The sequence below is a fragment of the Sarcophilus harrisii genome, chromosome 3, assembly GCF_902635505.1.
Source record: "Sarcophilus harrisii chromosome 3, mSarHar1.11, whole genome shotgun sequence".
Lineage (NCBI taxonomy): Eukaryota > Metazoa > Chordata > Mammalia > Dasyuromorphia > Dasyuridae > Sarcophilus > Sarcophilus harrisii.
In genome coordinates, this window is record NC_045428.1 from 396491033 (window position 1) to 396513835 (window position 22803).

The 22803-nt window shown below is 31.4% G+C and overlaps 1 protein-coding gene across 2 annotated transcripts in view; it reads right to left on the reverse strand.

Moving 5' to 3' along the window:
* Positions 1-691: 691 nt before the first annotated feature.
* MTX2 (metaxin 2) overlaps positions 692-22803 on the reverse strand; it is an 87739-nt gene continuing 65627 nt past the window's right edge. For both annotated transcript variants that reach the window (XM_012544837.3, XM_031960419.1), the window contains exons 4-10: positions 20281-20353; positions 16628-16704; positions 15392-15484; positions 14175-14213; positions 13631-13756; positions 12328-12404; positions 692-4468 (exon numbers count right to left, since the gene is read on the reverse strand). In XM_012544837.3, coding sequence (XP_012400291.1) covers positions 4285-4468; positions 12328-12404; positions 13631-13756; positions 14175-14213; positions 15392-15484; positions 16628-16704; positions 20281-20353 — 669 coding nt within the window. In that variant the 3' untranslated portion in view covers positions 692-4284. The remainder of the gene's footprint in view (positions 4469-12327; positions 12405-13630; positions 13757-14174; positions 14214-15391; positions 15485-16627; positions 16705-20280; positions 20354-22803) is intronic.

Below are 22803 nucleotides of genomic sequence, written 5' to 3' on the forward strand. Positions count from 1 at the left end.
GTTTGGTCATGTATACTTATTGTGTATCTAATTTATATTTTAATATATTTAACACCTACTGGTCATCCTGCCATTTGGGGGAGAGGGTAGGGGGTAAGAGGTGAAAAATTGGAACAAGAGGTTTGGCAATTGTTAATGCTGTAAAGTTAAAGTTACCCATGCAAATAACCTGTAAATAAAAGGCTATTAAATTAAAAAAAAAAAAAAGTCAATCTATAAAGCTCAGAGAAAAAAAAAAAATTTATCCTAACTTTCATGGTAAAGCCACTCTCTTCCACTCAGGGGAAGTGTAAGTTTACTTACAAGAATATTAAACCTATATGAATACATCACAACAAAAACAACAGAAGTGATATGTCCATTTTTGGGCATTCCAAGATTTACAAAATCATACTGAGGTTGTGCTGTAACATAGAGAAAGTGAGCATTACAAAACCTTGTAACAAATCAGGAATGCCACTGGTAGACTTTATAAAATGTTGAAAAAAAAAAAAAAAAGGTATAATATGTGCACAACTTTTTTTATCAGTGACAATCTAACTCAGCAGCTGGTTTCTATAAAAACTGAAATCATTAAGCAAGATATTCCTGTGGTCTAACTTGTTACAAGAGGTTCAAATCTCTCTAACAGAATAACTATATCCAACAGATGGCAAAAAAGGTTTTGTTATTGCATGAACAACACACAAAATCCTTCTCAGAAACCTAAATTTATTCTTAATTATTTATTTTTATCTCAAAAATAACAGTTAATATTCAAATAAAAAGCAGGTAATTTAGCAATATCATTTGCTCATTACAGTTTTTCTTTTAAAAGTTTATACACTGCTACTTTTTGGTAAGTATGATAAAGATCTGGGCAGTGAATATAAATATGCTCTCAGAAAACACTTTTGCTCTTGTTCCTATTAACAAGACCAATCCTCCCCAAGGAAGTCATGCAATTACTAAAGGTCATTCCAAAAATCAAACCAACAAAAAAAAACTCTTAGGAAAGAATTAGGTCACAAATATTATCCACAATTTATAGATATAAACATTTGGTACAGACAAATTATTTTAATTCAAGTCACACAGTTTTTTGGAAGATTATCCACTAACAGAATAAACTTTTTTGATTCTGCTTGGCACTATAGCAACTTAATTACAACTTAAAAAAAAAAAAAAAAGAAAACCCAGCAAAAAGCACATTCAGAAGGAAAATGAGATAAATTACACAAAAGAACTAAAAGACAAAGATTTTCATCCAATTACATTACAGCTGTAGTTACCACCTTTAGTAGGACAAGAAAGTATTATTATATGAACAGGGCTCCAGACCAAATGATTAAGAATATAAAAGGTCACATATCAATTTAACATAAAGCCTACATAAAGATTGGTCCAAATACTCAGGAATTTAAACAGGATGGATATATCATTTATATAATTCTAAATATTTATTTTATTTGAGAGTCCCTAATAATTTATAAGTCATAATATAAACACATACATACATATATGAAGTCAGAGAAGCCAAAATGCAAAAACAAATAGGCACCTGACCTATTACTTTTACAGTACAACTTTTCTGTGGTACTTTAACTACAAATATTTAAAAATGTTAACATTCCACTCATAAATTTTCTTCTAGTAATGAATAAACTTGAAGAGTACCAATAACCTGCCACTTATTAGCTGTTTTTCAAAAAGTAGTAGGTGCTTACTATGCTAAGAAATATTCTATTAACCATCAGTCAATCAATTATCAGAAACAAAGTCACAGATGAACTTTTCCCCCAAAATTTAGGGTATCTAAATAAATATAAGCTAATAATTTGGCTTTGTTTTTTACTACTAAATGATCTTAGACAAGTCACTTAATGGGTCCTGGTTTCCTTCTATGCAAAATGAAGGAACTGAATTGATGATTCCTAAGGTTCTATTCAATTCAAAAGCTATGATCTAAAGAAAGAAAAAAGAAAGATATGCTCTTCCGAAAGTTTAAAACAATCACACTACATTTTTTTTTTTAAACCACCCCTCGGTCTACTCCTTTTTTCTTTTCTTTTTTTTCCCCCTGAGGCAATTAGGGTTAAGCGAGACTTGCCCAGTGGGGTCATACAGCTAGAAATGTTAAGGATCTGATGCCAGATTTGAATTCAAGTCATCCAGACTTCAGGACTGGTGCTTTACCCATTTCACTAACTAGCTGCCCCAACAATTATAATCCTAATGGAAAAAAGCTTCACAGAAATAATTTGCATTAGGACAAATGGGAAAGGGAGGGATGAAATTAAGAAAGAAAGAAGTTAAAGAGTTAAGAAATTATAAGTTTCAAAGTTGGAAGGAAAGGAGAGGGAAAGAGAGAGTAGGAAGAAAGGAATTTTTAAGCATCTGTTATATTCCAGGCACTATGTACTAAGTTCTTGACCAATGTCATTTTTTCATATAAGAAACTCAAAGTATATTAATATTGTGTGTAGAGTATCTCAACTACAATAATTCTTTTCCTTATTGTTCTACTCAGTATCCTAATGAGTCACTTTGTAAAATTACACATTAAAATTCACAAAATAGGGCAGTATACTACTTTTAGAGTGTTCAAAATAACCTCAAAACATTGGCAGGAAGAAAAAAAACAACCAAACACACATCTAGCTTTTTTTGTCAGCAAGCAGAATGGGAACAAGCAGCGCTGACTTTTCAGTGATAATTTTTAGCTACTATGACTTGGCTTTAAATGCTCCAATTTAAAAGGTAAGGCAGGAAACTGAATCACCATAATGGGATGTCAAGGTTTCCATTTTCTAATGCATTTTGCCTTGATGCTGATTCACCTTGACAAAGGACAGCAACAAGACCTAAAGTGATCCATAGATAGTAAGTCTTAAATAAGAGCAGAAATCTCAGCTTAGAATAAACAGCCACTGTCTCCTAAAGCTCTTTATCTTAAGAGAAAGAGAGCAAATTATAATGGTAACAATAAAAATGAATCTTGTGCTAATATTGGTGCCTTTCCATCCAAAAAACATCAAGAAAAAACCTAAATTTCATGTATTGAATGATTCATAAAGAATATCAAAAGTATAAAAGTATGTACAGAAAATATAAAGATTATCAAGTTAATAACATGGTGAAAATTTTAAAAACCTTAAAGAATAAGGTTTATATAAAAAAGAGAATTAGAACACAACAGTCAGCATAAGCCAAAGTAACTGAGAATTAGAAACTTTAAAAAAATAAAGCTGGTTTAAAAAGGCTAAACAAAATGGCATCAGAGTCTAAATTAAGATTTCAAAAAATAAAATTTTGGGGAAAGTGAAGTAGAAGTAAAAATAAACCAAAGAGGAAGCCACAGTACATACCTAGAATGCATAGTTAAAAATAGAACTTCGTTAAAATTTTTATATGATAAAATTTCCCACCAATAAGAATATTTTTCATTGGAGAAAACAATTGCCCCTAATCCATTCCAGTATTTCATTTATTTAGGAGGGAAGCAAAAATTTAAAAAACAGAAAAATATATATTTAAAAAAAAAACTACAAAAACTTTCAATCACAAACCCCATCCCCCAACAAAAACCTTTCAATCACTTTCATAATTATTCTCTGGGTTGCATATAGCTAATGGAATTGTAATCACATCACAACCTTTGTGATTAATAAGTTTAAGGGGGAAAAATTTATTAAGAAAAATTCTTAGCAAAATAAGGTCCCTTCCAGGTCTAATCTATGGTCTTTTGAACTGTGTCACAAAATAAAGCTATTATTATATCAATGTACTTTAACTACTTTCTAAAAGTATTACTTTTTAAAATGTTAAGCTAGCATATGATTTAAACATCTTGTAAATAGGCAAATTTTCTTAATGAATATTTATTCAGTCCTAAAATGACCATTTTTTTCTCCCAATAGTTAATTCTATCATCTAACTAGCAAGATCACCTTTGGTATCTTTTCTTTTGTCTTTGTTCTGGGAAGAACTTAAAGCACTTTTTCAATTCACATGCATAAAACTGACAGCAATTGGGGGAAAAAACACATCACTGTTAAAGCTTTATTTTTAATGTGCATACACATTTCAAGGAAACAAACATACATAATCCAGAACATAATAGAATAATTCAAAACTATTTAATATACATTGGCTACCAAAAAAAACACATAAAGGGTCTGTTATACAACTGGAGATTTCTAAAAGTGTGTTCATTTTTAAAATTCTAATACTATTACAATCATGAAGTTGAACCTAATTTAAGAGTTACACTTTTCCTTGAAGTAGCTTATTCAACAAGTCTCTCTAGGCCAACCTGAGAGGGATATGTCCTTTCCCATTTTCTCCAAAATAATTCTGTTCAATTCTTCTACAGAAAGCAAGGAGGTTGCTGTAATTTTTCACCTTGTCAGAGAGTTCATCACTGGTCAACTGAGTGGTAAGGATTGTGAAGAGATGGCCAAAGACTAAGGCATCAAGTTCAGTTGGTCTAAAAAAGAAAAATAAAAGACGGGAAATGTTGACAAAATGCAGTATATCTTACTTTGCAAGATCAGTCTTTCCCACTGGCTGCTTTAAATATCAAATTTTAAGGTACAATGTAAAGCAATATAAAATTTTTTCATGATCCTGCCATGTTACAATGGCAGCTTCTTTATTTAGCTTTAAAAAGACTTTTACATAATATCATCCACAATTCAAAAATAGTCACAGAGAAGATTAGGTCTTAAATTAAGCCACAACAAAACTATACTGTATTTTACTTTATTTTTCTTTGTAGTATATTTTTAAAAATTTAATCAGTTCTTTGATTTGTTTTGTGCAATGGGTTAGTAAGAAAATAAATTTAGGTTAAATGCTCATCAACAATATATATACATGTATATGAAATGTAAGTGAAATACATAACATTAGAAAAACAAAAACGAAAAGCCCTGTATTATTCTGGCTGTACCACTTTTAAGAACTTCATTCCAACTTTATTTCTTCAGCACTTTTATTATAATTTCTTTTAGAGATATCTTCCATACAATTAAAATATGCATGCCTAAATTTACTTTGCATGCCATATTCTTTTCATAATTGGTATTTAATAAACGTCTGTTATACTATTCCTTAATGCAAAAGCTCATAATTCTAAATAACAAAGAAATACGCTGTAAGGTGTACATGGATGATGAATCACTGAACCAATATCAGTAGGGCACAGGCACGAACATACATAATCTATCTGTACCAACATCATTTAGCAATGGTAAAACTCAAATGTAAAAGCTTGTTTGAGAGGAAAGTTGAGACCATGAGGAACTCACAAGTGGTTAGGAAACTTACCATGATGAATAAAGAGCTGGTCTCACAACCAGAGACCACTAGGTTAAAAGCCAAACCTGTGAAACATCTTGACTATATAATCTAGAGCAAGTCATCTAATTTTAGTGTTCTAGTTAACACTAGTTACAGAGAAGACAGATCAGTTAGGGAGCTTCCTCATCTACAACAATGAAATCAAAAGTCCAAGTCTTATCCTATTCTAATAAAGCAATGATTTTTTTTTTTTTCTGTGAGCTACAAAGAGATAGTAAGCTGCAGGTGCAACAAAGGATAAACCCCTGAAAAGAACCAAGACAACATGAGAAACAAAAGCACAGGAGAAAAGACTGGAAAGGTTGAGGGAAGTATCTCAGAAATTAACTTTCCTATTTCCCCCAAATATTATTATAGCATTTGCTTTATAGATTCAAACCCAAAAGAACATGAACCCAATTTCCTGCAGTTCTAATAGCAAAAACTTCTAATATGGGGTATCCTACAAGATTAGTGAAGACTATGACAAAAAAAATATGGAATGTTTTCAAGTTAGAGAGATATAGAAATGTATTTGAAATATCTAAAATATTATTTGCTGGAAATTTTTATCTATATAATCCCAAAGGTGGTGAATTATGCATAAACATAAAAAACCTAATTTTTTGCAACTTTGTGGAACATTTAAATAGGGTAGAACACAATTTACTGAAACAAAATGAAATAAATTTTACTTGTATTTCTTGGCTTTATATTTGTATGTCACTAAATGATCACATCTTAACCCCAAAACATCAAAGCAATTTCTACAAGTGTTTAATTACAGAAAATGTTCTATAGACAATGTACTCCAATTTTTTCTTTTGTAAAATGTACATTTTCACCCAAATTTTATCTTTTAACCACTTTATCACCTCAATATACTGCTGTTGCCCTTTTTCATTATCTTCTATCTACTCCACACCACAAAAAGTTAAAGGAAAATCTTCTGTTGGCCAAAGAACATTTGTTGAATAAAATTTGGATGTATAAAGCAATCACTAAGAATTTTTAAATGTTTAAAATATATCTCATTTATACGCAGAAAGTTTACCAAAAAGATTCTGAGATAACATACAAATATGTTTGCTCAAGGTACCTTTCCAGCCAAACAAAAGTAAGGGAAGGGGATATGCAGTTATGTAGACTCTATATAGTCAGACAGTATGCTAGGAACTTTACAAATATTATTTCATTGGATCCTCATAACAATCCTGTGAGGTAGGTGCTGCTGTTATCCCCATTTTATAGTAAAGGAAAATGAGATTAAATGACTTGTCCAGGATCATGCAGTTAAGTGTCTTGGCATAAAGCTTACCTCCTGACTCTAGGCCTCGCACTGTCTACTGCTCCACTTAGCTGTCTTGTCTATTAGCTAATAGCCCCCCCCCCCCCAAAAAAAAAAAATCCTTAAAATGTGATGAAAAGAATTGCTTATATTTGCTCTCTTTTTAAATTCCTTTCCCATTGTTCTGCTACTTTCTCATCTCTTTTCTAGCTACTACAGTACCAAGAGCTCTTTTAGCCCTATTTTTCCTTTTCTAAATTGGTTAAGGTTATTGGTCTAACACCAGTTTCACAATCTTTCCTACAAAGATGATGCAACTTTGTTTCTTTGAGAAGGAAAAAAGTTAAGAGGGTTACAGTCTCAATTGTATTTTTCCTTATGGATTCAGAGAGTTAATGTGAATTTAACATTGATCTATGAAATCATGAAGAACAAGGTAAAGAGAAATGCATTTCTTGTTAGAATTATCTTTTTTTAAAAAAATTTTGTTTACACTTTCAAATTCTTTCCCTTCTCCTACTCCCTCTACTATTCATTTAAAAGGCAAGAAATTATATTCATCGTACACATGAAGTGTGTATAAGTGTGTATAATGAAGTGTGTTTCCATCAGTATTCAGTTTCCATCAGTTCTCTCTCTGGAGATGGATAGCATTTTTAATCATGAATCCTTATGGAATTGTTATAGATCACTCAAGTTGAGCATTGCTACAATACTATTGTTACTGTATACTAGGAGTCCTTAAATTATGGCCTGCAGGCCAGATGCAGCAGCTGAGGACGATTATCCCCCTCACCCAGGGTTATGAAGTTTCTTTATTTAAAGGCCCACAAAACAAAGTCTTTGTTTTTACTATAGTCTGGCCCTCCAACAGTCTGAGGGACAGTGAACTGGCCCCCTATTTAAAAAGTTTGAGGACCCCTGCTATATACAGTATGTTCTCTCCTAGTTCTACTTTCCTCACTTGGCATCAGTTTATACAAGCCTTCCAAGCTTTTCTAAAAATCATCCCTTTCATCATTTCTTAGTCCTTCACATCATATGCCACAATTTGCTCAGTCATTCCCCAAGTGATTTGCATCTCAGTTTCTAATTCTTTGCCATCACAAAAAGAGCTGCTTTGATTTCTTTGGGATACAGAAGTGGTATTATTGAGTCAAATAGTATGAAGTTTTATAGTCCTTTGGGCATACTTCCAAATTCTTCTCCAGAATAGCTGGACCAATTCACAATGTCCAGCAGTGCATTAAAGTCTCAATTTTTGCAATGTCCTCCAAAAGAACTGCCATTTTCCTTTTCTATCATATTAATCAATCTGGTAAGTATGAAGTATAACTTCATGATTGTTTTAATTTGCATTTCTCTAATTATTAGTGATTTAGAGCATTTTTTCACATGACTATTATTAACTGATTTGTTCTTGTGAAAACTGCTTCCCCATATCCTATGACCATTTATCAAATGAAGAATGACTCTTATTTTAATAAGTTTGGCTCAATTCCCTATATATTTGAGAAATGCCTTTATCAAACCAAGTTTGCTGTAAATTCCCCCCCCCCCAACTCCCTACTTTTTTTTTCTAATTTTGGTTGCATTGTTTTTTATTGCTTGAATTATCTTGTTATTTTATGGAGAAACATTATGAAGAAAATTATATGTGAAATAAGGAAGAAAACTACATAATTTAGAGTTTTAAAGGAATTGATGAGACACTTATCCAGCTCTGGTTGAAAGTAAAATTGAAAGAGTTAAAAAAAAAAGAAGGAATTAACTTTTTTTCTTTGTGAAATCAGGGTAACCTTTACCTTGCCAAGAAACCTCATTATTCTGAATGATCTAAATGGTACAGGCCTAGGATATCAGAAGGGATCACTTTTTTGTTATAAATGGAGTTTAGGGTAACTCTAGGTTTTCACAACTAAAATATTCCAAATAATTATGTCTTTATTTTGCCATTGATTTCACTATTAATAAACAGTATGCTCAGTAATTTTAGTATTTCCTATGATTAATCATAACACCCTTAAAGACAGATGTTAAGAATTTCTTGTTTTATTGTAAAAGGATTTTTATAATACATACTTTTTTTGGGTAAAGAATCACTTTCAATATAAATAAAGAATATAATCATAGGAAATAATTAAGGAATTTAATATATAAGAAGAGTAAAAAAAAAAGAGAGAGAAACAGGTTTTTGTGAAGACCGCGTATTTTAAAATCAGCCGGAGTCAGGAATTCAGGTTAGAGGAAAATCGTCAGTCTTTATTCTCAGTGAAGAAAGATCGGAGATGGAAAAGAATGGGCAATAGCAATGTGTGTAGCTGAGTCAAGAAGCTAGCTAGACAAGCAGCTAGGAGTATGGAACCCAGGCTCAATCTCTCCCAGCTTCTCTTCCTCTCTCCCTCTCTGCCTCCACCCACCAAAATCGTCATTTCCTATACAACACATCAGGAATTGCACAGAGAGTGGGCAGGGACCATTCTTTATCCAATCATGTATATTAATAGAGTATAGTCTAATTACTATTTAGCCTCACGTACTTGGGACCTCAGTGCATCAACTCAAACCTCAGCCCATTACAGGTTTTCTCTAGTTTATTATATTAAAAATATTAGACTAATTGGAATTAGAGCTCTGAGATGAATTTATACCTCTTATAACTTTGAGCTTAGCCATACCTAACTCCTAGATTATCCTAGCTTTTGAAATTATAAGATTAAATAAAGGGATCAGTCCAAATAACCTAGCTTCATTGGCTTTTACTTGTCACTCACATTAGTTAATATGACAGAAAAATTTAACTTTATTTTATACAGGAAAAATAAGCAATGCATAAAAACAGTCATCTGCCTAAGGTCTACAGTCATTGTAAAAATATGATTATAATTCAGAATGTATTGACAACTTAAATGTGATCTGGTAATCTAGCCACTAAAATAGATTATTTTCCATAACAGGAATGAATGCTTTAAGAAAAACTCTAGTTACATGAAAAGCACTTACTTTTGAATGAAGTCTATATAATATGATTAATAAGCAACTAAAACATACTGTGTATAATTCCCACTTTCTTTACCAGATTTTAACCACTGTTACAGAGGACAAGCTTGTCTAAAATTAGTCTAAAATAAAATTATTCTGGTGCTCCTAAAAGTAATTCATTTTCATGTCAATCAAAATTCCTTCAACTCTTTCAAAGCAGGCCTTCCATTTTTTTTAATAATTGTAAAAAGTTTTTAATACCTGTCCTGAATTCTAAATCCAAAGCTCTCATTAAGAATTTAATTATACTTGTACCCCATTATAATGAATAGACATTTTGATATTTCCTTTAAATAAGCTGCCAACTGATCTCTGATCATCAACCTATTTGCTTTTGAGATCTAAGGATCAAACTGCTTCAGATGGTTCCCTATACCTCTCACCAGGATGTCATGAATAACAAAAACAACATTTAAGAAGAATGATGCACTTCAAATAGTAAAATACACCCCTTCTGGGTCTTTCAACTCTTAAGAATTTCTAAATTAGTAAGAAAAGGAACCACAGAGTAGCAACATTTAGATACATTTCTTTTGTGTTGGGGACTAAGCTAATAGAAAGAATTGCATAGCCAAAAATCAAAGAACAGTGATTTCTTCCCTAGAACCACATGCATAACTAACTGTAGGTTTTACCTATCAGGTTTTCTTAATTTGAACCCTGTGACCTTTCTGCTTTGGGGATCAATAGGCCCTAAAGTGCATTTTAATATTTCTAACATATATCTCTTGTTTTGTTTGTGCTTCAGATTATATATATATATATATATTTTTTTTAAATATTTAAAAGGTAATCATATACCCATTATAGACTAATAAAGTTCCCAAATAAATGTTTGATATATACATGAAAATGCAACCCACAAAAATGTCATTAACAATCAAAGAATAAAGCTGTGAAAGACAAAAGAAAATTTCAGTGAATTAGAGTTTTAAAACAACTCCTGGATTTATTAATATTAACTCAATTTAAGACAAATTTGATCATAAAACCAGATGGCAGATATAATGACATATTTTTAAATTGTAGTTCATGTGGAGAAAAGAGAAAATTATATTCTTTATACTGAAAATGATTCTTTACCCAAAAAAGTATATATTGTAAAAATCCCTTTTACAGTAAAACAATAAATTCTTAACATCTATATTTTTAAAGTTTGTTAGTATTTTATTTTCACTTCTATGCTGTATAAACACTTTCATTAACTTAAAAAATTTTGATGGCAATCAACGTCTTCAAATTTATATAAACACACACACATGCATGTACGTGTGTGTGTGTGTGTGTGTGTGTGTGTGAGATTCACTCCTAAGAAGTGAATGGGAAACTCTGACTAGTCTTGGGGTACCTAACTATACAGAAAAATGTCTTTATGCTTTACCAGAAGGTGGGAAAATAGCAATTTCTTCCTAAAAGTCTTCATAAAAATTCCCAAAACTTTATTAATTTCACTTTTATAATAAATTTTATTCAGCTTTATCATGTTATATCAGAACACTATAAATTTACTTATAATCAACAATTCTTTTAAAGATTCTATGACATAGTTTCACAGATACTATATTTTTTATTATCGTTGCTTAACCACATAGAAAAGTTATTAAAGAAAAGACAGCAAAGAATATGTTCTGCTCATCCACAGAATCCCACTGTTGGAAAGCACCACAGAGAACAACAACCTGACTGACCAAGAATTCCTTCTATAACAAGTAGTCATTTTAGCCTTGCCTTGAAGACCTCTAGGGAGGCAGAATAAGTGAGGCTGCTCCATTTTTAGATAATGCTAATTGTTGGGAAGTTTCTCTTTATGTCAAGTCAAACCTGTTTCTATACAATTTCCATGCAATGCTCCTGGTTGTGCTTCATAAGGATAAGCAGAGAAAGCTCAATCTCTTTTCTACCCAACAGATCTATTTTCAAATAGGTGATAGCAGCTCTGATGGAGGATAGGGATGAAGGATGGGTTAGAGCAAAGGTATATAAGAGAAAGAGTGAAAGTTTTGGAGTCAGGAGACATTAGTTCAAATCCTAGATTCAGTACTTCCAAACTGAATGACCTTTGATTAGTAAATTAAATCTCTCTAGGCCTCAGGATGGGGTTGGACTAGAACATAGCTAAAGTGCCTAAGGCATAAGGGACCTCATCTCAGAAGCATTTAGTGAAACAACTCTTATTTTGCAGATAAAAAACTGAGGTCCAGGGAGGCTGACTTCTCTAAGGTCATACAAGCAATAAGCATCATCAATGGGATTTGATCTTCTATTTCCCTCTCTTCTCATGTGTTTTCTTCTCCATGCTAAATATCTCTAATTTCTTCAACCAATCTTCATTTGACATGACTTCAAAGCCTTTCACCATCCCAAATGTTTCACTCTAGGCTCTCTCCAAAGCATTTATTTGTCTTACCATTACTGGTATTCCTTCTAGAAAAACTCACCTGAATAATTTAAGCTCTGTACAAAATAGAAGTGCTACTACATTCTTATAAACTTTCAATTAATATATTTCCTATATCCACCTATAATACTGTATTTGTAACTCATTTTTAAAGAAATTAGATCATTCTATCCTGTATGATGCTATGCATATAATGATATAACATTTCTATTAATTTTGCCAATTTTATGCAACATATTACATTTTGGGCACAGTCACATGAAATAAAATTACTTACTGCTTATTAAAGAAATAAGGTTGTGTTCCTAGTCTTTGAGAAAGAGCCTGACAGCACTGGTCTACATCTTCTAAGACCTAGAATATTCAAAACAAAACAAAAAACAAAAACAGAAAAATAATGTTTTAATTACTCCAAAGCAATGAAAACTTACTTCATTTACATCATATTTTACAATTGGAGAAAAATATTTTATAAATACACACATATGTGTATATGGAGATTATATGTCTATTTATACAATTTAGGCCAAGCTATATTTTATTTTTTCCTGTGGCGGAGGTGATTTGAGTTTCTCAAAGCTTTGTAACTGTAAGCTTTGGATGATCCAAAATATAAAAGACTTTTAAGTATGGCTCAAGCAACAGACCAAGATTATTCTGCTTAAGTCAAGAGAGGCTTATACCCAAAAAGTTTGGCATCAGGATGTCAATCTTTCAGACAAATCAACTAACTATACTAAAGTATAGAGAAGTTATAATTCATATCAGTGCAGGGAGAGGCATCCACACTTATGAAATCACATCTTTGTTAAGGCACTGAAACTCAGTCCATCCATTATCTCTAATACAGAAGTAATGGTTTAATACTGGAGCACTCTGGGAGAACATCTGAGAGATGACTACTTTTAAAATGCCAAATACTGAAGTCCAAAAATTTAGAAATATTATCTTCAGATAAATGCCGTTCCCCCACCCCCAAATATTTGCATATTAGATTAAACAACAGGGAAAACATTTATTCAAAACCAATAAGCTTATATTACTTTGTGCAAAATCTTAAAGCCTTTTCTCATCTAATATTTCTATTCCATCATTAGCTGAAAAGATCTGAGTTGTTTTTCCACTAGTGTTGTGGTAAATTTTCTTTGCTCCATCTTCTCCTTGCAACAAACAGCTATTTCTGATGCTGCTGGATAGGGTTAAAGGTAAAAATAGGTAAGGACAAAGCAAATATGCCAATATATTTTCTTGATGTATTTTAAAATACTATTAATTCTTCTGTGAATTAGTCAAAAGGAAGAGGGAAGATATGTTCAAAGTTACATGACTAAGTCAAAATACATATAAGGTATACCAAAAATCTTAGGATACACTTACACTACTAAAGCTTAACATATAGGTTTCCCAAAATAGATAAAAACTACATTAAGATTTTTGGAATATCCTGTATTATTAAGGAGTAAAGAAATGATTTCCTGGTTTTACAATGCTTTAATATTTTAAATACAAAAGATGTCATAGAGGATTTTTTTAAATGCAAGAAGTCTAAAAATTTCAACTTTATTATTTACTGGACTGACCTGATCCAAAGTCTTGTTGCCCCATCCAATGGCTTTCATCTTGCGTTTTACTTCCCATTGTTTTTGATAAGCCAAGATGTGGTTCAGAGGCCAAGGATAAGGAAATCCATATCGAGAATGAGTGATCTAAGTCAGAAATAATTTTTTAAATGAAAATAACATTTTACTCCTAGAAATAAAAGCTATTTTCAAAAAGAAATTTCTGGGAATAATGTGTATTTTGAAAGTTGATCTCATTTGTACACAAATGAACATTGTTAGAAATAGAAAAACAATAAATACTACCATCTTAAAAAAAATTAAAATTTTAAACAATTTCCTTTAAAAAATATATAAACTTTTATGTACTTTACAACCAGTTATATCAAACAATGACACATAGCTTCCTTAAAATGTATATGCAAGCAAAATTAAAGTAAGTGAAAAACTATATCACTAATGGTATAAACCACAATGTTTCATTTATGAGCAGGGACTTGCAATTGTGAGCAAAAGTGTTTTCTCATTAAATTTTAATTAAGATAAATGTTGCAGAACCACTCACCTCCCCTACTGTAGCTTCATCACACCACTGAAGATACAACTAGGAACAAAAGAACATTCTCTAAATTTTGGAACACCAAAGAAAAAGTAAATGAATAAAATGATTTCTTATAATTTTTATAAGCAAACTTTTTATAAGCTACATCTGTGGGACTTTTCCTTTGATTCACATTTCTAAAAATCATTATATTCAGTGGCTATACTTTATAAAAATTATTTCTTATTCACAAAGCACATCTCTAAAGAGTTTAAACTGCTTTACAGATCTTACTTGAGAAAGCCTCCAAGAACCTCTGTAAAACTGTAAGTAAATTTAAGATAACAGAAAGGCTCAAACATGAAATGGGTCGCAGAGGTCATCTATCCTAACCCCATCATCTTATTGAAGAGAAGTTAAGTAACATGCCCAAGGTGACACAGGATATAATTTGAACCCAATTCCTCTGACTATATCCAATGATCTTTCCACAGTACTGTGTTATACTATACAAAAAAATTTGCACAGCATTTGTGTATTTATAATGCCAAAATGAATAACCTTATTTCTTTAAAAGTCAAGTGGCAAAGTATTTGTGGAGCTAAAAAGAACCCAAGTGTCTTGCCTACAGATGGCACAACTCTACCTTAAAGACTGATATAGGCTTTAGATGTCAACTGGCTAAAGTAGTTGAAAGAATATGGCCCCAGAACCAGGAGGAAAATCTGAATTCAAATCTGGATTTAGGCACTCACTGTGTGACCCTGGAACTTTTGTTTGCCTCAATTTCCTCATCTGTAAAATGGTGATGATAACAAAAGGACCTGTCTGCTATGGGGTGGTTTCAGGATAAAGTGAGATAACATTTATAAAGTACTGAATAAATGCCATTATTGTTCTTAATTGTTACAACACACTTGAAATTTTGTTAACAAGCAAAAACACATTCATCAACTTTTCAAGTAAGGCTTCACAAAGAGGAACAATTTAAAGATTTTTTTATGAATCAAATACTTTGCAAATTTTATGAAGATACATAAATGTAAGCCATTATTACTACTGCTATTAGTAGTAAAAATAATAAACTAATGGATTTTTTATGAGATAATTTTTCAAAACCTGACCTGTTTTCATCACTTGATTTAAAATAAAACAAACTACATATTACTTATTTTACAGGACAATAAGAATATTTTCAGTTACTCTTACATAAAACCATACAAAGTTATTATTTATTATACCTCTGCTGTCAACAGCATATTATTGACTAATTCCATGTAGGCTTTCATTTCTGCTTTTTGGACTTCATCCAACCCATCACTAAGAGAATGGCCCTAAAGGGAATTAAAAAGAAAATTTAAGGCATTATATTGTATCAAACTACACTAAAACTACTAGTTATTTTCCTATTAGTGTATATAGCATTATATCTTAAACACAGTTACTATATTAATCTCTCAAAATACTTTCCAAAGTATATAAAATCTTTAATGTGACACCATGCATTAAACTTTATAGTCACTGATGCACAGTTACGCAAATTCATTTCAGATACTTTTCCAACATAGGAATGTATGTACCTTTTAGCTGAATATAACAATGTCACTTAAATACTATAAGTAGCTTATATTTACCAAAATGTCAAATCTCTCTACAATGCAATTTTTCATTATTCATTTAACTTCCATTCCTCAACAAAACAAAATCATAATGATTATTGAATACTTAGATTAACACTTGGGAAACTTGTTAATAATACTCTTCATTATAGGTTAGAATTCACTATAAGCAGGTTTTGCTTAGCTTGCCATCCAAAGGAATTTAGCAACTGAAATAAAGAAAGCAAACTGTTAAAAGGTGATTTCACCTATAAGGCAGCTCAGTGTACTTACAAATGGAAGTCAAAGCACTAAATATAAATACACACTGCTTAATGCACAAATGATGCTTTTACAAGGACAAGAAAGCAAGAAGCAAAAGCTTTTATTAGCTCTAATTTTAAGGCTTAAGCATACAATGCATCTTTTCTGAAAGTACCATACCTGTTGCCAAGAAATAAAAGTATGATACAAAGATGTGTTAGAGCTATATTCTTAATGGAATTGGGAACCAACCAACAGCAAACATACACACCACTTGTAGTCCAAATTGAGTAAATTTAAGGTAAAATAACTAGAATAAATAGATTAACCTTCCTAAATTAGCAAATATGACATTTTATAATATTTCAATACTTTTTTATGACTGAAGCTCTCAGAAGCTACAATAAGTTGGAAAAATATTTACCAAACTACCATTTGCCAATAATTTATAGCAGGAAAAAAATTAATACTTTAGAAAAATATCTCCACTAGTTTATATTGACATTTCATAAACCTAGGTTAAAATCAATGTAAATGTTAAGACATGCTAAAGAATGATGAATGACTTATTTAACAGTAACTGTGATCAAATGCATTTAATATCTTTTTTATTACCTTGGCTTTTACGAACTGGACTATTGGACCAAGTTCTGATACCACTTGATTTCCCACATGAATAAAAGGTACTTTACCTGTTGAGGAAAAAAAAAAAACCAACAGGATTCTTTTGGGATAAATTCAAGTTTATATGAAAAAATTTAATACATGAATATACATATTTGTTTAAAATAGTGCATTCTGAATTCCATAAAAAACTGATACTGATTTATCAAGTTGTGACAAAGGCTATAGTTTTGAAAGGAAAAATAAAAATTGCACCCACCTCTAAAGTCTGACATCCACATATAGCAAAGAGTTTTGTCTCTCAGTGTGATAAGGTACAAATGAGGTAACACATGTACAGTACTTTGTAAGCATTAAAACACTATGTAAATGCTAAATGTTGTTATTACTATTATCATCATCTCCTTTTTCTTTTCCTATGCAATTTGGCAGATTTTATAATCTAAGAAATTGAGACTACTTCAAATCGGGGGGAAAGTATGGATTCAGAACCACTGGGCAATCTCCAAAAGAAGAAGAAAAAGATAATATACTACACTGGCAATAAATCCCCTCAGAATACAGTCATGTTCTGATAGTATTCTTTATAATATGATTTAGAAGACATTTTTAAAACCTTCTATTTTAAAAATCTTACTGGGTCTAAATCATAGAAACATGTACCATGGATATTTAGTATCATTTATTTTTAATACTCTATTATTATGTCTCATAGTCATTTTTGTCAAAGTCTATTAATCTGTGAACTGAATAATACAATATATTCTGCAAATGTGAGGGTGAGGGGTGAAGGGAAAAGAAAGAGTTTCTCTGGATTTTAAAAACTGACCACTACATCAAACATTTAGTGCTTTATTTCAACGCTTATCAACCCTAGGTAATAGCACTCAAATTTATATAAGCAAAATATTTACCAAAAATGAAAAGTCTGCCTCAAAGGCCAGTGGATGAAACCTGCTGTCAAACCTAGTTCAAACAGAGTTCACAGTAACAGCAGGCTCCTTCATGCTCCCTTTCAATAGATTTGCTCCTCTCTGGCTCAGTCAGCCTAAGGGTAATGGATGAGGTGCACAGCACCAACAAAAGCTTCATCTGCATCCATAGCATAAAATGCATTACAAAAGAAATGCAGGCCTTTTTGAACTACAACTCAATGGAGTTATTTGGAACATACTTCCACTGTGATCAGTGCAAGGAAATGGTTTGGCATTCCTACTCCTCATTTTATGAATCTTATCAGAAAAGATTTTCTCATTTCTTCTACTCAGTACCATGTTGCCTCTTTCTTAAACTTATCATGTCTTACTTGAAAATGATCACCTCAATTTAAGCCATAAATACTTCACCATTCTTTTCTGACTCCTTCATGAATGAAAATAATTTATGATTGAAAGGGTTCTATGAAAAGGCTAAACTGAAAGTAATTTCCCAGTGTGTTTAATTTTAAAATAAAATTTTATTTCTTATTCCTGCCACAAAAATAATTTGGATCAATAATTATAATCAAGGACATATAGGGGGAGATAAAATACAAGCTTACTTCTTACACCACCAGCTTTGTTTAGAATTGGAAACAAAGCTATTGGCTGATTATTTTGCAGGTATCTGACATCTGCACACTGAAGCTGTCGTTGTCTGGCACCAATCATGTGACACTGTCTGAATTATTCTCTTCACAAAAGAAAACTCTGGGTTTCATGCTTTTCACATGATATAAAATAAGAGCTGATCCTGCCTTGGTTTCTATTTTTTAAAGTGTTCCCTCCATTTCTGTACAAAGTTAACTAGATCAAACTACCAAGTTTGAGGAATTTTCTCTCTCAGATCTCTTTAAAAGGATTCTCATTCTAATTTCAACTATAAAACCTATACAAATTACTTACCATTTTAAGGAGAGGGAAAGGAAGGAGGGAGAAAGAAAAACTTAGAACTCAAAAATTTTTGAAAATGAATGTTTAAAATTGTCTCCAAAAAAAGGGCAGATGTTCAAGATAAAGTACAGCCCTTTTTAGGAATAGGGGATGCACTAGATGGCTTCTCAAGATTTTTTCCTATTTAAGATTTCAATTTTAGTACAATAAGTCTTTTATATGAGATCCTATGTTACCATTTTTAGAACGTTAGCTATCTTGGAAAGGTCAACTGAAATTTGTGTTCAAAGGACCATTTACCAATAGTCACACAAACAATTCTCTTCACCTCCTACCGCAATGACTTTCATCAGGAAAAAAAAAATTATTACCTTGAATGCTGGCCCTTAAGTCAGGAAATATAGATTTAAATCCTGTCCGTGTAAACATTCTACTTATTATCTCAAAAGTTCAGTTTCCTCATTTGTAAAATAGAAAGAATAATATTGTTCTACTGATCTGGTAAGATCATGAAGAAATTATTTTGTAAACCCTAAGCCACTGTAAGTATACAAATATTTATTTCTATTATTATACAAATGCTCAATAAAAAGTTTTACTTAAAGCTATCTGAGAGATTTCATCATAACAATTACTCTTAATGAGTAGAGTAGTTCAGGAAATAAAAAGATGGGAATCACACTTTAAATATGGGAATGCAACAAAATAGATAGTCATAAGGCTAAAAATATAGATGGTATTCAAGTGGAATGTTGAAGTAGGAACAAAGTGAGGGAATTTTCTCATTCTAATTTATTTTATTGCTATATTTAGGATGGAAATAATATTTAACACTACACTTCATTCAGCTATCACTGCAATGATAAGACATTGTTTTCCCCCAAAAGCACTGTAACATATTTGCATTAATTGGTTACTACCAATTGATGCATATTCATGAAACTTACTTCTAACCCAGGTATAATTATTGCCATATACAAACCAACATTATAATTATTATGTCAATAATGCATTTGGAATTCATTTTGGAAAGTACACAGCACTATACTTTTTTTTTAATTAAACGAACTAAAATTATTTAGCCCGTATCATAAAATAGTATTTTAAATGGTAAATATTATTTTTATATTTGTCATTTTATATCTCAGAAATTACAATAGACATGAAAATATCAGAAAAGTCACAATGTTAATAAAATATAGCATCCTAAGACCTGCCATCTAAAAAAGTGCTCTCAGCATTTAAAGAAATAAGAAAGATGGAACTAGAAGCCATGAGTTTTCAATTGGTAATTTCATGTAAGATCTATGGCTAGTCATTTTAGTTATGCTACTTATTGATGTTCTTCCATCTGTAAAACTATAAAATTGAACAGAAGTCTTGAATAGATTAATATTTACAAAATGTTCTAAAGATGAAAGAGCTCAGCGTAAGGGCTAAATGTAAGATGACAAAGAAAATTTGAAGAATTTAGGGATAAAAATGCTAGGTTACACATTCCTTTAATACCTAATTTTTTGAAGCAATTTACACAGCATTCTAAAAATGCTCTTAACTCCATTTAAACGAGTAGGCTTTACCATCCTAAGACTCTTCAGTTTAAAAAGAGTTGATTTTATAATTCCAAATCATAGCAAACTATAAGATAGGCAAAAAAAAAAAAAAATACAAGGGCATTAAAAGGATATTCTGTTTTTTGTGTTTGGATGTAACAAGAATATTATTAACACTTAAGTAGTTTATTTAATACAGCTAAAAATCCATATAACTTACCAGATGGAGACATGTATTCAGCATTTGCTCTACAAACCACTTTGATGGGGAGCTCGCACATTTGCAAAAAGGCCTAGAAACCAGCAGAAGCAGAGTAAACCCATGAGAATTATCATTCCTTGGTTTCCTAAAACAAATTTCTGATAGAACAGTCAGAGTTCAAGCCAGTAGCACATTATAATCTCTTTATGGCAAGAAAATAAAATATGTATGTTTCAATTAAAAAAAAAAGGCACCATAATATATGTGAGCAGAGTCAAAACAATATGAAAAAATCCAGCAACACAATTTAGCTGTGAAGCACCTGTTTTCCAAACACAAGCAAAATGTCAGTTTACTATTAAAAAATCAATATTACTAGTCAGGTACCAATAGATAAAACAAAGAATTCTTAAGGATGTAAATGTAAAACAGTACAATTCTATTTTTTTTTAATCAATTGTTAATTGTTCTACTTCTCAAGTCTAAAAATGATGAAAAGTAAAAAGTCACTACTTGTCTCCTTTTCCCCTTGACTTGTGATTGATTTTCATTTTCTTTTGCTCCTCTATACCCACTCTTCATATCTTCCCAAAATGCTATAGATTTCTACTGCTTCAATTCCTCTTAACTAAATCTAATACTGGTTTCTTTACCAGCTAGTTCACTTAAAAATATTGAAGGTCAGTAACATCTTCCTTCCATGGTCTTCTCTTTCACAACTTTTTACACCCCTCTCTTATCTGGAGGTTGTCCAGGGCAATCTACATAGATCTCATTTCTATTGTTTTTGTCTTTTCCTAGGCCACAACACATGACTTCTCTTTGTTTAACAAATATATGTCTCTCTTCTTTTAAAATATTTTTTTAGGTGAAGTCCATGTTTCCATGTTTTTAATCACTACCTATAATTTTAAAACTAAAACCACTAGACTGAAAAAAATATAATTAGCAACCAAATGTAAACTAAGATAAACAACACACTAATTTATTACTTACCATTTTATTATTACTACAACCTATTACTTGATTGGTATAGCATACCTTCCCATCAGGAATCTTCCTCTACTAATTTATATAAAGTAACAGTTCTGAAACAAAGGGTCTTGAGTTTCTTAAGCAGTTTTCAAAGAAATCCAACCTAATAACAAATATATGGAAAATGTCCAAATTATCAATAAATACCCCCAAATTACTAATTAAAGAAATGCAAATTAAAGCAACTCTGGGGTCAGATTGGCAAGGATAAACACCTCCCCCCCCTGAGAAAAATAACAATTATTGGGAGTTGAGGGAAAAGAGGCACACTATAATGCACAGTTCCTATAACTACACACTGATTTTCCTATTCTGAAAAGCAATCTGGTGCTATGCTCAAGAAAATCACTAAATGGAAACTATCCCAAGAAAATCAAAGAAAGGAGATAAGGTCCTATAGGTAAAAAATTATTTAGAGCAGCTACTTCTGTAGGAACAAAGAACTGGAAACTAAGGGGGTATCCATACATGGAGAAATGGCTAAACAAATTATAGTATACAAATGGAGATTTCAAAGAAACTTTAGAAGACTTGCATGAACCGATGCAGAGTAAATTAATTAGCATTAGGATACCAATTTATTCAACATTATAATGGAAAACACCTTTGAAAGACTTGAGAATGCTAAATGACACAATGACCAACCAGTTTTAGAGGACTAATGATGAAGAAGCATGCTACCCACTTCTTCATGAAGATTTTACAAAGTGATTTCTATCTCCTTTTATCCTCACAACAACATGGGAGGTAGATCTTATATCCCCATTTTACAGATGAGGAAGTTGAGGCAGACAGAGGTCAAGTGACTTGCCCAAATTCAAGAATAGAAAGAAAATATCTAATAGAAAATATTGGAGAAATAGCAATATTGGGGGAATCATTTCCTCTAATACTTTTGGAATATGTTACCACCACTTAATATAAATGACTTGCTTATCACAGGCTTGAATTCAAATATATGTTTTCATTATTAAAAGTCAGTCAACTTTAACAATACTCCTTAATTCTCTATTAAATTAAAAATTTTAATCTTAGGCTTAAGGCCCTTTATCAATACTGGTCCTGATATGTATGTTTTTTAGATGATCTTTGTGAATGTTACATCTGAAAAATTCTTCACTCCCATAGACAATCTACTGGTGAGGCTCTCCATATTTAAGGCTGATTTCAAACAAAAGACAGGCAATTACTGGGCCCTATTCAAAGCTTTTCCAATTTGGTACATAACCTATGAGAGGTTGTGCTTTGTTGGTGTAACCTTCAAGAATTCAGGATCACCTTCATACCACAATGAGGCAGGCATAAGAATAGTTTAATGGAAGCATAAATATATCTGATAAAAATTGACATTAAAAATCAATAAGCAATTAACCCAAATTTATAAATATAAGGTCTATTCCCTGATGGATAAATGGCCAAAGGACATGAACAAACTGTTCTTAAAGATGGAACACAAATAATCAGTAACCATCAAAACATTTTTTCAAACTATCTTAAAATCAAAGA